The 14,409-nt window shown below is 32.6% G+C and overlaps 1 protein-coding gene across 3 annotated transcripts in view; it reads right to left on the bottom strand.

The window, feature by feature from the left end:
* Nucleotides 1-1,027: 1,027 nt before the first annotated feature.
* Nucleotides 1,028-14,409, bottom strand: part of CAMK2G_1 (Calcium/calmodulin-dependent protein kinase type II subunit gamma) — a 45,528-nt gene continuing 32,146 nt past the window's right edge. Inside the window, exons 17-20 of one of the 3 annotated variants that reach the window (XM_051211156.1) lie at nt 7,794-7,869; nt 6,549-6,643; nt 5,478-5,595; nt 1,028-5,378 (exon numbers count right to left, since the gene is read on the bottom strand). In XM_051211156.1, coding sequence (XP_051071193.1) covers nt 5,204-5,378; nt 5,478-5,595; nt 6,549-6,643; nt 7,794-7,869 — 464 coding nt within the window. In that variant the 3' untranslated portion in view covers nt 1,028-5,203. Of the gene's footprint in view, nt 5,379-5,477; nt 5,596-6,548; nt 6,644-7,793; nt 12,604-14,409 lie in introns of all 3 variants that reach the window. The other 2 variants (XM_051211157.1, XM_051211158.1) reach the window with 2 other exon arrangements.

Below are 14,409 nucleotides of genomic sequence, written 5' to 3' on the forward strand. Positions count from 1 at the left end.
ATTTGAATACTAAATCTAGATAGAAGATTCAGATTGTGTAATAAGACGAAGATTATTTCGAACAATCTGATCACACATATATTTGTTAAGAACATTTGTATATAAAAATAAAAGGTCAACTACGCTAGAAATGGAGGGTAAGAGGAGACATGGATAACAAAGAAAATAATGTGAGGACAATTTGAAATCTCATCACTCTAGATAATAAGCTAATATTACTAGGGTAGGTTTAAGGTGAGAACAGACTGTTTTTGACTACACAAAGGGGGTTTGAATTTTTGTATGGCTAAGGCTACAATAAACCTTAGTATACGCCCTTTTACACTTTTGTACAACACCACAAAAGCCGAGTTAAGATCAATTTTATGACCTAAATTCACTTGGCATTGTTTGCTTGAATCTTCCCATTGATGTTTAGAACTGCAACTGATCAGTCTCTTATTGGCATATGTGCGTATTGCCTTGACACTGCCTTACTTCGCAAGCATTATAAGCAAAGATGGATAGTGGAATCCAGGACGCACGTTCCGTCCTATTTGGGACTCATCAGCTGGATGTACCTGCATTTCAGAGTTGATGTTCACTTTGGGACTCGAATCCAGTAGCGTTCGCTTCAAACACCATCGCGTTATCCGCTTAGCCACTGAGTCCTGATAGCCACTCGTTTGTGCAATGGGGTGAAATTTAAATTCAATTGGTATTGTTTACTTGAACCTTCCCATCGTACAAGCAAGTGGGTATCAGGGCTCAGTAGCTAAGTGGATAATGCAGTGGCGTTTGAAGTGAAAGGTACTGCGTCCGGGTCCCAGAGTGAACACCAATTCTGAGATGCAGGTACACCCAGCCAACGAGTCTCAAATAGGACGGAACGTGCGGCCTGGATTCCACTAATAGTCACTTTCCATCTTTGCTTGTTATGCATTTTTTTCATTCTCAAAAAACTTAATTCAACGGAATATAAACAATGATTACTACAAATTTATATCCTGTGCCAGTTTTACAACAAATAAACTGAAACTGATAATGTTAGTGAAATAAATATAGGCCGCCAATCGTATTGTCTAATATAAGCAAACGTTTTTTCATATGAAACTAGTTTAATCGGGATCAAATGTCGCGCACCAGATGGTCAATAGGTTTTTTTATTGGTGGTACAAGTCTGTTTATGATTTCTTATATATTTATTTCGTCGGATATTCTTGCCACCATGTATAGTGCAATATAATAAATCTTCCACCTGACAAGATATACACAAATTTGACCTATTTTCTGGAATTTTAGATGAAATCTGTTAAATACAAATTAATTTTATAAAAATTTCATTTGATTTCGTTTGGGTGAATATAAAATACAAGCTGCTCCAGAATTGCATGAAAGACTTACATTCACGGAACAGTAAAAATAAATTTATGCTAAAATGTGTTTAGTGTGAGGTAATTAGGGATAAAAATTCATTTCAACATTCTATGTAATGGGTCACCAAACCACAAATTTTTCACAAAAGACGCTTTTCTTTTCATACGTTAATTATATGTAGACAGCCATTTAGAAAGTCGATCATTCAGTGGGATTCATATTTATTTCAGAAAAAGATTATATTTTCATTTCTGGACTACTTGTTGTATGCAGACAAATAATGAGAAAATCGGTAGTCTTCACTATCGTTTAGCATTGGTCGGAGCGTAGATTGGAAGTATAACAGTTTTATTCGAAACATTTCGTAATCAATGCTGGTAAACAACTTGATTTTTCCTCAATGTGTCAGAATCAGGACAAACGATATTATACATTTGTGATAAAATATACCTTAAGACCCTTATTTATAATTTGATTAATATTTCGAAGTTTGAATAAATAGTGAAATGCAACGAATGTGCATGAGCAGTGCTAATATTAAATATAGCATCAGAATAAGATGGATTTGACGAGAATTAAGCTTAATAGTGATGCGATCACTTTTGAATCCATGCTAATAGAGTTCAACACTTTGAAAATAGTCTCGTTTATCTCTTACGAAGGATGTTAGTTTAGAAACCTTCAGTATTACTAGTTCGTATTTTGAGTGATAACATTATTTAAAGATACTTCTTGACATATTGTTTAAGGATCTAAAGAAGTTGGATCAATACAAACATCTATCATGCGCTAACTATCAATACTGTGGCTACATCGAGATGTGATCCTTAGCAGAATGAAGCAATCAAACTTATGACACCATAACCCTATAAGACAATCAAACTGCAGTGCTTTCAATACGAAAGCAGTTACCTAACTAAATTTTATCAACTTTGTAAACAATGAACTACTCAGAACAGGGAACTTAACAGACTAGACACGAGTTTGGTTTAGTTTTCTTCGGAGTGATAACTACTATTTGAAAACATATTTCAGCTTTTATGTATTCTTAATTGACTGCTGCAGAATACGGATAATCAAATAGATGAATAAATCACATGTTATATCGCGACTTATCAACGATTATATGATAAAATAAACTTCATGGTTAATTTTATATCTAAATCAAGGAAATTCCCTAATTAGTGAGTAGAAAATAAACTTTGATTCTAACATCAGTTTTGTATAAAGAAGACATATTTAACTTGAATTTTTAGTGAGATTAGTCTAATAATACTGTATAAGCTAACTTACTGACAAACTCAGTTTGAGCCTTCACAATGAATGGTTTAAACAAAAATAGGCAGCAGTAACGGCCATAATCAAATGAATTATTCCCAAGTTTTCCAATTAGTTCCCCATTAAAAATAAACTCCATATTAAGAGTAACCTTGTATTTCTGGCTTTTTCACCAGCTAGTCGACATGTAAGCTGGGTAGGTGTGTGTGAGCAAAATGAATGAAATAAACAGGTTGAGGAATAAACAATAATAAATAACGAGAAAACAACCAAACAAATACGAGGTTACAGATAAATTGTTGCAGGTAAGTTTTTTAAATATAATATTTTCAGTCATGGTTAATCTTCCTAATCAAATAATACTTAACAACAGAAAATACAAGAAACATAAAAGATCCGTTAGTGAACCTGTTTTGACCTTTTTTTGTAGGAAACAAAATAACAACAACGGAACAACAAGTAAATAATCAGAAAAGCAGACAAACAAATGTAACAGGTACACATAGCATCACCGAGAAAAGACTTCACACTGAAATCACTATTTTTATCGGCTTAGAAAGCAAACCAACATTTAATTAGAGAGGAACATTAAGGGAAAACAGACTCGGTTACAAGTAGGCGCCTATAAAACAGAAGATTATATTCAATGATTAATACACCACTGTAGTGGTCGTCGAACAATATAAAGCATTGGATTTAGCTTACTGGCCGATTCTTTGTTACACATAAGTTTATTATAAACACAAGTACATACGTATAATTAGGGAAAGTGATGTTTTCCTTCGTAGTAACACAGTAAATGTGCAACTGTTTTTAGAATAAAATAATATATTCTTAGAATAAAGAAAAATATATAAAGGTCAAAAAACAGATGTATTGAATTTTTTTTAAGTTTAATGGAAGCATACAGTAAAAACTGAATGTAGATATAAGAACAGAAATAAATATGTGAAGGTTTGTTACTTCAAACGAAAGATGCTGACAAATTGACTAGGAAAGTTAAAATAATATCACGAATACTGTCTCTTGTTGAACGCTGAACACTTATATCTTCAATTTATTTTGGTGGAAAAAGGTTCACGAACGTAACTCATGTACATTCGAACCCATATAAACCAAGAAAGTAAGACATAGAAATCCTAAATATCATAATTTCCACTGAAATAAATATAAGTAGTTAATTACTTTTATAGGGAAGATTATAGGATATTCATTATGACAGGTACAAATACAAAAGTTTAAGAATCTAAAAGACAGATAACAGGAACAAGATATAATAATTCGAAATAAATTATTTGTCCAGACCACAACGATGATTAAATAAATTAGGCTTGACAAACAATCGTACGGAAAAAGTTAAAATTTTACCACGACGAAATAACGATAATGATAAATATTATTAAATTTAATAAGTACGAAGCAGTGAAAGACATGCATGCTTATTTGGAAAGCATAGTATGTAGCAATAATTGAAAGAAAAGCATAATAAAACAGACAATGTAGAAATCAAAAATAAGCAATTTGAAGTGGAAGGAATCAAATGTACGAATAACATTTACGAAATTATAATCAGTCCGTACTATTCATAAGTTAATTGAAGATAAACAAAAATACAGAACACAAGGAAAGCATCACAGTCGATAACGAATAATGGTAAAAGTGTGGACTATGTAAACTGAAGATTTTTTGCATGGACTTTATTCTTTTTAAAACAAGCCATGGACAAAAAATCATGAGATAGTCCAGGAAGAATACTCAGGAAATCAAAAAAAACTAAATATCAAGTGGACTGAGATACGAAGAGGGGCAAAAAGTGAGAAGAGAATGAACGTAGATCATAAGTTGCAAAATGCGCACTAAAAGTAGCATAGATATTGTGTTTTTCCTGTTTGACAGGTAAGTAGATGTTATAGCCTGATAAGACAAGTATTCATAAGTTCAGTGATGTATTATACAAGTAATTGTTCGTGCACAAGTTCCAACAATCATTAACATTTGTAACAATAAACATAAAGTGGTATACCAATCAGAATTCTTTACATAGAAACAACTTAATATTTTTGTCTTGTGGGTAAGTGGTAGGTCAGTATTAACAGAAAGAAATCTCGTATTACTTGAGTATAAACTAACAACAAATGAGTAAAGTGGAATGTCAGCTATTTAACCGCACACTTAAAAACACCAGAGAATATCAGTGAATAAATAATTTAAATCAACGAGGATATAAAGCAAGAATTTAATTGCACATACAAGTTAACCATTAAGATAAGTGAACATTTAACCGACTAAGTAACCAGATTTTGCATTATAAAATCGAATTGCAAAACTAATGTGCATATCAACATGAGCAAAGAAACGACAAAATGAATAGGTTTATATTTTTAATCAGATAAACCTGGTTTTTATTGATTGGATAAATTGCATGTTGAAATTTTAAGAAAGAAAGAAAATACGCAAAAAGACAAACGGAATTGATTCAATATTAAAGCATAAAATTTCTGATAGTATATGTATACATATACTTCCTTGTTTCAATATCTCTCATGATCTGAGCAATATTATTTTGATTCTAAAGTGGATAGTTGAAACTAGCTGATCCAGTTGTACTAATATTTGCGAATCCACCACCACCTGAGCCTGCTGATAAACAAGAACGATGTACATGGACATTCTGCCAGCCACGATCATTACGTCTTACCCAAACACGGGTTTCTTCTGTTTGTTGTGTATGGGGCATACCACATCTATTTATAGAAAATAGTAAAATGTGGTTACAGATAAAGTTACTACTATATCGCTTAACGATGTTTTTAAGCTAAGAAAAATATGCAAGGATAACTCACTTATCTAGGAACTGAGTAAGTCTTGTGTAGGCAATACAAGCTGCATCTTCACCCATTAAATGTACAGTCGGGTTCAGTATACTGGTATGAATAGCACGAACAACTGATTTCGGAATGACTAGAGAGAAAGTTGAGCAGTAAAATAAGCACTTAGTAATAATAGGATTATAAGGTTGATAAATTACTACGTAGTCTTTTTCACTAACGAAGTTTAAGGATTAGTCTGATTTAATTACATTTTGTGTTGGAATTTGTTCTCAAGAATAAAATTTAAATATGATGTATTAAAATTGTTATCAAAAGGGTCTCTTTATCCTAATCCTAATAAAGATAATTAATTGAGTCGAGGAATCTTGCTAGCCTATTCGTTCGTTACCCTCGGATTTTGATGCATGTATCTGGCATTTAATGTCGGTTCTCACACACGTCTAACTTTAGAGTATTATTATGGAAAGGAGTCAGTTGACGTTGTGAAACTTCTACTTTCCATACAACGTTGCTCCATTACAGCACAGCAAATAAATCGCTTGTTAAAAATCGTTATACGAAAAAAATTGGTATTTCTGATAAAGAAAAACTACAGAGCTCATATGTTTACAAATATGCGCTCGATCCCCAAAATAATCGTTTTTGTTACTGACAAACGGAATTGTAAAACAAAATATGTATTCATTTTTTATTGTTTGTTTGGAACTTCCCACTGATGTTTGGAGCTACAATTGATCAATCTATTATTGGCTTATGCGCACCCTGTGTGGATTGCGTCAATATTGCCTTAAGTTACAATCATTATGAGCAAACATGGATGGCGGCTAGCAGTGGAATACAAATATGACGAAACGCGCGTCCTGGATTACACTGCAAGCCAACCATCCGTGTTTGCTCAAATTATGTATGTTTAAGTGATAAAAAAAATTAGGATAATGATCTGAACTATTTATGACATGACAAACGAAAGCAACCACGGGACTTCAGCGAAGGTTGGTTAACTAAACACACTAACCTACATCATTAAAGCATAAAAGTATGAGAAAATACAGAAAAATCGCATCACTAACGAAAGAAACTTACTTTGTTCAAAGTAAAACTTATGGAAATCAGCCCCTTCGAGTAAATTCCCACATGCTTCTGGACCGAAATAGGTGAATTGAGAATCCAAAAATTTACTGAAACAAAAAGACAAGAAAAAAGCAATTCACAAACATTTATGCTTATAGTGCTTTATTTGAAAAAAAGAATAAAGAAAATAATGTTATATAAGCCCAGTTACCTAGGAGTAAATTTAGTGATGTAAAGTAAAACGTCAGCTGTGTAAAACATTTTTTTTGACCAAGTAATTCCATTATGGGATTTGTTCAACTACAAATTAAAACCAGAGAAATGAGGATCTCGAATAATTGGTTTTACAATCAGTTTTATTACAATAGGTCATTCTACATATTTTTAAGGTTTTTACTAAACAACTACATTCTAGTGATTTTATGCAACACTAATTCTAAGCATTCATTTGATCCACCAATTGTTTTGATATTACTATGCTCTAAGGGTAAGAGCAACTATTTATAAGTATATGTTACTAATTATTGTAGCATAAATGTCTCAGTTGAATGGTTCTTACAAGTTTTGACCGACTATATGTTACAGCCTTATAATTCAGGAGTCAAAAATTAGAATCGATATTTTATGACTTATCTTGTTTTTTTACACAATCAAAATCAGTATGAAGTTAAGATGACAGATGTCAACAATTAGTGTTACACTGGTTGTAACACCGAGGCAGTTGATGAGAATCTCATACGAAAATAAAAAGTGAAGTAAGAGACTTTTAATTTACAAGTATTTTCATTAAGTTATGCGAAGTGGAGCTATATGAATTCAAAATTTCTGAAAATTATCATGTGCTCACTAGTGACTAGCTTCGAGAGAGAATTTCCAGAGTCCTAGTGAGAATCTGTCACCAGTGAAGTTAGTCCGTGTCGGGTTTGAAGCAGTTACACACTGAAAACAATGTAAGATGATCGCGCAAGTATTGGATTGGTTGGGGCTAGGAATTAACACCATTGGATTCCGCCTCAGTGGTATTGAGGTTGAGCGTTCGCACGCGAGAACAAAAGTCCTAGATCCAAGTCCCGCGTGAGGGATTGTGGATGTCCACTGATAGGGTGTCCCATACTAAGACGAAACGACCATTCAATGCTTCCAGATTTTCGATGGTGGTTTAATTTTCATTCATGAATTCAATGAAACTGAAACTTTTCGATAAGCTTATTGACTGAATACAGTGAATCAGATAATTTTATAAAACACGAAACTTACAGGTAGAGTTCGAAGTCACCAGCTGCAGCAGCAGCCAATAGTTGTTCTGTTGCCCGGATGATGTCCTGCTTTTTGCCTGTTTAACGAGAAAAGAATGAATAGAGTGATTAACTAGGAATCTCGAACCACGATTTTACGTGTATCTACCTTGGGTCAGTGTACACAGTCTCCTAATATTGGTGAGGTTCTTCACTTCAAAAAAAAAGTGAACTGTTAGTCATCTAAACTAAAAAGTGTAGAACCTGTGCATGAACCTAAGTAACCACACGACATTATTTCAGCGAGAGAAAGGAAGGAAAAATGAACAGTTACTGAGTCCATACACTGGCAACGTTATAGATACAAAGGAATAAATTAATAAAATATGATTTTAAAAGAAGGAATGAATTTACGGATCGCAAAGTATGGAACGATTCTGAGACATAAGACAAAGGATTAATTATAGTTGCCTCCGAACACTCACCAAGATTGTCGGGTAAATACTAGCCATTTGGTCTGGACTTAGCAACACACAACTCATACCTGTAGCCAAAAACGTTTTGGACTGTGTTAAGTCATACTATGGCGCCCCTTACCTTATATGAAACACTCCGGTCAAGGTTTTACGTTGAAGTAAGACGTGATTTAGTAAACGTAACGGATGACCCAGGGTTAGGATTTCTCTTACTACGTACCAGATACTCCTAATACTGAATATTTATTGACAATATTTCACTCGACAAGCTACCCATATTAGAACACAGTTGAACAGTAACGTAATTATATTCCAAATGAACATGGTTGAACGCAAGTCGGTATCACAACAAGAAAGACGTTAGTATATTCATAATTTCTACATAACACACCAAATCTTCTCCGAGTATCTACTAGCGCTGACTGGTCAAGAAGTAGCCAATCAGCGTGCCTCAACAGTCCTGCACGGAAAGTGCCGCAATCTAATCTATATCCCGCTAATACCTAAGAAACTCAGTTGGCGAGGACTTACAGACACATTCAAAAGATTCTCCGTACTCACCAAATACCTTATATCTTATCTCGGAGTTCTTTACTGGGTTGTCTCAATGGTACGAAAACGTCCCAAAACTAGAGACATATGGGGCTCATTATTAGTAATAAATAAATTTATAGATATAAACAAAAATTGTTAAAAAAGGATACTACAATACATGGGTTACTTTTTATGGATAAAATTTATAATCAATTAATAATGGGACTAATTAAAACAGTTAAACCATAGGGATATTGAATTAATAATGTTTGATAAGCAAGGACACACTAGGTGTTATAAACCTTACAAATCAGTAACTTAAACTTCAAAAGCATCAACTGAAACAAAGCTAAGCATGTATATAAATGTATATAAGACTACCAGGCAATCTTTTGAAAAAGTGTAACATTAGGAAAACAGCCAAAAAACAAATGGCCGGTGTATCAATCATGAAGTGGAAATGAAAGTGTTTGGTTGACTACAAATAAATTGGAATATTAATTAACTGGACGTGGTATGTATTAGGTAAGGCAGAAAAGCAACAATATTAAACTACAATACGAAACATAATAGATTTGTACATTTTAGCAAGCTGGTCAGAACAATGAAAAAATACACACACACGAAAAAACTACGCACTTATTTATTCATATAAAAAATATTAGTGGAATATCGATAGTCGGGTTATAAATCGTTATTGAGTCGGTAATGGATCATGCGTATTTTCATAGACACAATGCAAAACTCGGGCACATTAAAAGTAGTAATTTCTAAGCTGGAAAGATCTATGCTGACAGACAAATTTAACATCAAAATATAAATAGATAGAAAACAGGCAAAAACAAAGACGCAAGGCGTGGAGAATGGAAAGGAGAATTATGAAGCAAATGTATTCCTCAGTAATAATTACACATTCTTCTACATTCGCGAACCGCAATACTTTTATATTATTCAGACAGATGTTTCACTGGGATACAATTGAGCGTATCCAAGATATCCTTTTATGATAACTTTCACATATTATGAGACAATAATCAAAAGAACGGAAAACATCAATCAAATCGACAAAAACGAACGTGCACATTTAAAAGTAACCACATTATCTTTAAGTCTTTTAAGAAAAATGAGATGAACTCAGATTACATTTGAAAATTGTCCGTATAAATTCGATGTTTCATAGGAATGAAAAGAATTTTTACAGAAACTTAGAAAATGTCGAAGTAAAGACGAAAACGTATCAAGAAGTTATGATGGGTACATGAAATGCGGAGAAGTATTAAGATTAAGAAAATGATTTGCAAAATACAAGTAAATCACCACAGCTTGTATTAACAGGTCAATTAAACATGTTCTATTGATATGAAGATTCAAATTAAGTATGGGGAAGATACGAGTGAGGTGTGAAAGTTTTCGTAAAAAAGAATTAAAAACTGGAAGTTTCATCAGCTGCTATTTGTTGAGGGTTGTTAAAAGATTGTACACTGGGAATTTCGATGACGCAACAGTTGGAAAAGTATTTGTATTTTAGGTACGCGAATTTGTGAGAAATCTATGTTAGACTAATTGTTATGTTTTGCTATTCGATTGAGTAACTATATGGGTTTCTAACGCCTAATCAGCTAACCGTACATAGTGAAAAGACTAAAGCTGTGCAGAATACATCATTGTCAAAAGTTGAATAATAATGCTCTTAAGTTGTGGATATCAAGAGACTTGTTAAACTGACTGGAATATGTGGTAAGTGAACATAGAGAGCTTGATTTTGATGGAGTTTTGTTCTCAGAGAGCTTGATTATTTATAAGCAAAATGCATACGATTGATTAAGGAGTCCATTATCTACGCTTGGGATGCTACTAAAAGTGAGTTAAGTGGAGCCTTTAACAACAATATTGAATGTTAGGTGTGAAACATGTGTAATTAATATACTAGGGATTATTAGAGCATGAGATTGCTGCATTCGGATTGTTAAATCATTACATATAAAACATTCTACAGTTAGTGAATCGCATAATAAACAAAACTGAATAAATTTTAAATTCAGATAAAAATCATTCTAAGTGTATGAAAAGAATTGTTTTAGAGGAAGCATTTGCTCAACTGTAAACGTTAACACATAAGAAATGAAAATGACAGGAAAATTGTTTAAAAAAGCCTCTTTGATCTTTTGCATCATTATACTTTACGTAGTTCAACATGATTGAGTTAATATATTCTACGAGTAGAAGGGAATAGTCTTTAAAACAGGGATTTTATTCAAATTTGATATGTACATAATTGGATGCCTGTTTAGTGGTTTAGTAGTTAACTGTTAACGGCGAGACCGAAAGTATTGGGCTCGATGTCGTGAAAGTCCGTGGATACGCACCACTGAGTCTCATATTAGGACGAAACATCTGTCCAGTGTTTCGTAGTTCTATATGGTTTACTAACTAAGATTAGTACGTGATGTAAACTTTAAATTTATATTTGATTATCATCTCTTAAATCATTAAGACTGTTGAAACTATATTGAGTGGGTAATTAATACACCATAGACCTAACAACCAAAGGTATTTATTTTAAGTCAATAAGTTACAGTTGGAAAGCAGACAAGTGAGATGTTTATTAGAGCTGGCACTAGGACAAACAGTGTAAAATTCCAGCCGAAAATTATATATAAAATTGAAGTATAAATAATCTAGAGACAAAATCATGTATCTGTTTTAACTAATAGCTCATATGACAAACAAGGTGAATAGTAAGCATAGTTAGTAGAATTACAAATGATGAGACACAATTAAGAATTTAGAAAGAAGTGAGTAAATCAGATAATTTTACACTTCTACAAGTAATCGATTTCTAGAACAGTAAAAACAAATATTGACGCTGATCTGTTTAAAAATGCCTTCAAAAAACAAAAATTTTCTAAGTTTCTTACACAGAGTAGTTATTTGGACTGAGAACAATTGAGATTTATTTAATTGAATTTTTTTAAAATCTAAATGTAATTCAGTCATTAGATGATTTGATTTATTGAATCACATCACATTTACCGTTGATTATACATGAATTCATAAGCGATTCTCTAGTAACGTTAAATAATAAATATTATAGCAGGGTTTTTGTGCACATACAGACTCAATTTTCTGAATACAACCAAACAGTTACTTAATATGTAGTAGGTAGTAGTAGTACATTTAATTGCCTAAGTCGACTTGGTCAAAAGTAACAATAAGTGAATAAAATGAATCGATTTTATTTCACTGATTTCTTAAAAGGTACATCATTACATATAAATGAAGAACTACCAATCATTTAGGGACTTAGACTATATGCAGATGTTGGTAGATCAATGAAGTAAATATAAATAGTTTCGTATTTGGTGTTTTAATTATCTTGAACATACGAGGCTCAAATATCTATATACATAAAAGCCATCAACTTTACGTTTACCCATGAGTTTTATGGGATACGTGATTATTATAATAAATTTACAGGTTACATCAACAATATAAGTTTATTACTCTGAACGTGAATAAAATATTGTAACTATGAACCACCCATAAAAATGTGATTTTTCACTGCAACATGTACGGATTGATCAAACTAAAGTGAGAAGTGAATTACGAAAACTAATTAGCAATCTATATATAATCAACGGACTCCACAGGAAATGAAGGAAAGGACAATTCACCAAAAGATGGAATAATGAGCAATACACTACTAATAACAATGATAAAATAATAATAAATACCAAACTTATCTTCGAATAATACCCACTAGTTCGTAATGCGAATACAAATAACGGTAAGTACACATCTCGATATGTTACTGCGGGAAAGCTGATACAAATGACAAAAACAAAACCGTGAGATGAACGAAAATTATCAAGTATCTTTTGTCAGTTATTATTTATCTTCTTAATACTATCTTTATTTAGCATAACCACTTAAGAATCAACTTACAATAACGAAGTCATATTTAAGTCTTATAAGGAAATCCAAAACATACTGGTTACATACTAAAAAAATGTTTTATTCTAAATATTAGAATCAAAAACTGATTGTAATTACCAATAATTTGACTTTTGAAAAAAAAACTAGGGAAATGAAGGTGTCACATGATTAAAGAGATATTTTATGTGGGATACGCCGGTAAGAATGTTACTTCTATTTCACACACAAAGGAGATATTTAGAAAAGCGGATTGAACGGTCTAAAGGATGAACTTTTCGCAATATATCTTTTTTAACATTATTGGATGCATAAGGAGAATAACCTGTCATCGTCACATCCAACTACCAGTAAGATCTGGTTTTTAAGGCATTTTATCAGTCTGCGATTAATTTAAACGATGATGATAGCCAAATTTAATATGATCGCCCTCGAACAAAACTTTCTGAAAATTTTGAAGTATGAATTATATAATCTGAGACTGAGATTGTATGTATACTGCTTTACTTTCTTTACTGAGTATTACTCTCATTCAGTCGGTCAGCCAACAACGTAGAACATCGTATGTACGTACATCAGTACGCTCATTAATGAGATTCAACAGTAGAGACCCTCAATGATGGAAAACTAGGTTACAAAAAGTACATTATAAAAATACACATAAGTTCTGAGGTAAATGGTGCAGTTATGAAGATGGAAGCTGGTAATAAAATACGGAGATATGCTATAATGTTATTACGTTGTATGTAAATGGATTTTTCTTAACTCGCAATAAGCAAAGACGTTAAGAATGTACGTAAATATATAACTACTAAACGATTGAGAAATAATAGACGGTGTTTGTTTGGACACAACTAACGTCTAGCATGGAACTTCCTGAACTTTATAGCGTTAAGAACATTGAACAGGCCGTATCAAGTAGGGTAATGTGACTAAGGTCAGTTTGCCTGATTTTGTCAAAGTTATTATGATAAAAAAATATGGGGACACGAAGTGATGGGCTGAATAAAAAACGGAGACTCAATAAAATATTCAGAGAAAAAGAAATCCGAGTTAGAACAAAACTAAAAATATTGTGCCTTGAATGATCTAAAAACCTGTATCGACTTTTTGACAATTTTAATGATGTACTACATATAATATTTTGAAGCAATTGAGTTTGGTTTCTTTTAAGACCCGGTAGTCCTGACGAAGTAACATTTGATAACTTGATCTTTTTAATAACTTCTATAGAATGTTTTTATTTCGTGTAATACCCGGGCGTGAATAAATGAACGGAGGCTGATATTTGCGTTCCGGACTGAATCGGCTGGGCTAGACGAGAAACTGCTATCTCAAAGACCAATAAGAAATCTAGGCTGCTCATACTGGTTTATGATAAGTCGATGACTCGAATTGGGGATCGTATTGCGTGATATATTAACAGGGCACAAAGGTCACGAGTTATAACATTGTATTTGGGTGCCTTATTGTATTAAAAATAAACAAATATGAATATGATCGGATTATGGGCAGTAGGAAATATGATGGATCAAAATAGTTTCCGACGCCTGGTGGTGGTCATTAAGTCAATAAGGTTTAGCAAAACAGTAATGAACACACTATTGCTGGGAATGGACAATGTTTAGGTTATGATCAACTTGAAGACTGGAATTTTATATGACGTATGTATACAAAACAATCAGTTGTTGATTA

Source organism: Schistosoma haematobium, chromosome ZW (assembly GCF_000699445.3).
Source record: "Schistosoma haematobium chromosome ZW, whole genome shotgun sequence".
Taxonomy (NCBI): Eukaryota; Metazoa; Platyhelminthes; class Trematoda; order Strigeidida; family Schistosomatidae; genus Schistosoma; species Schistosoma haematobium.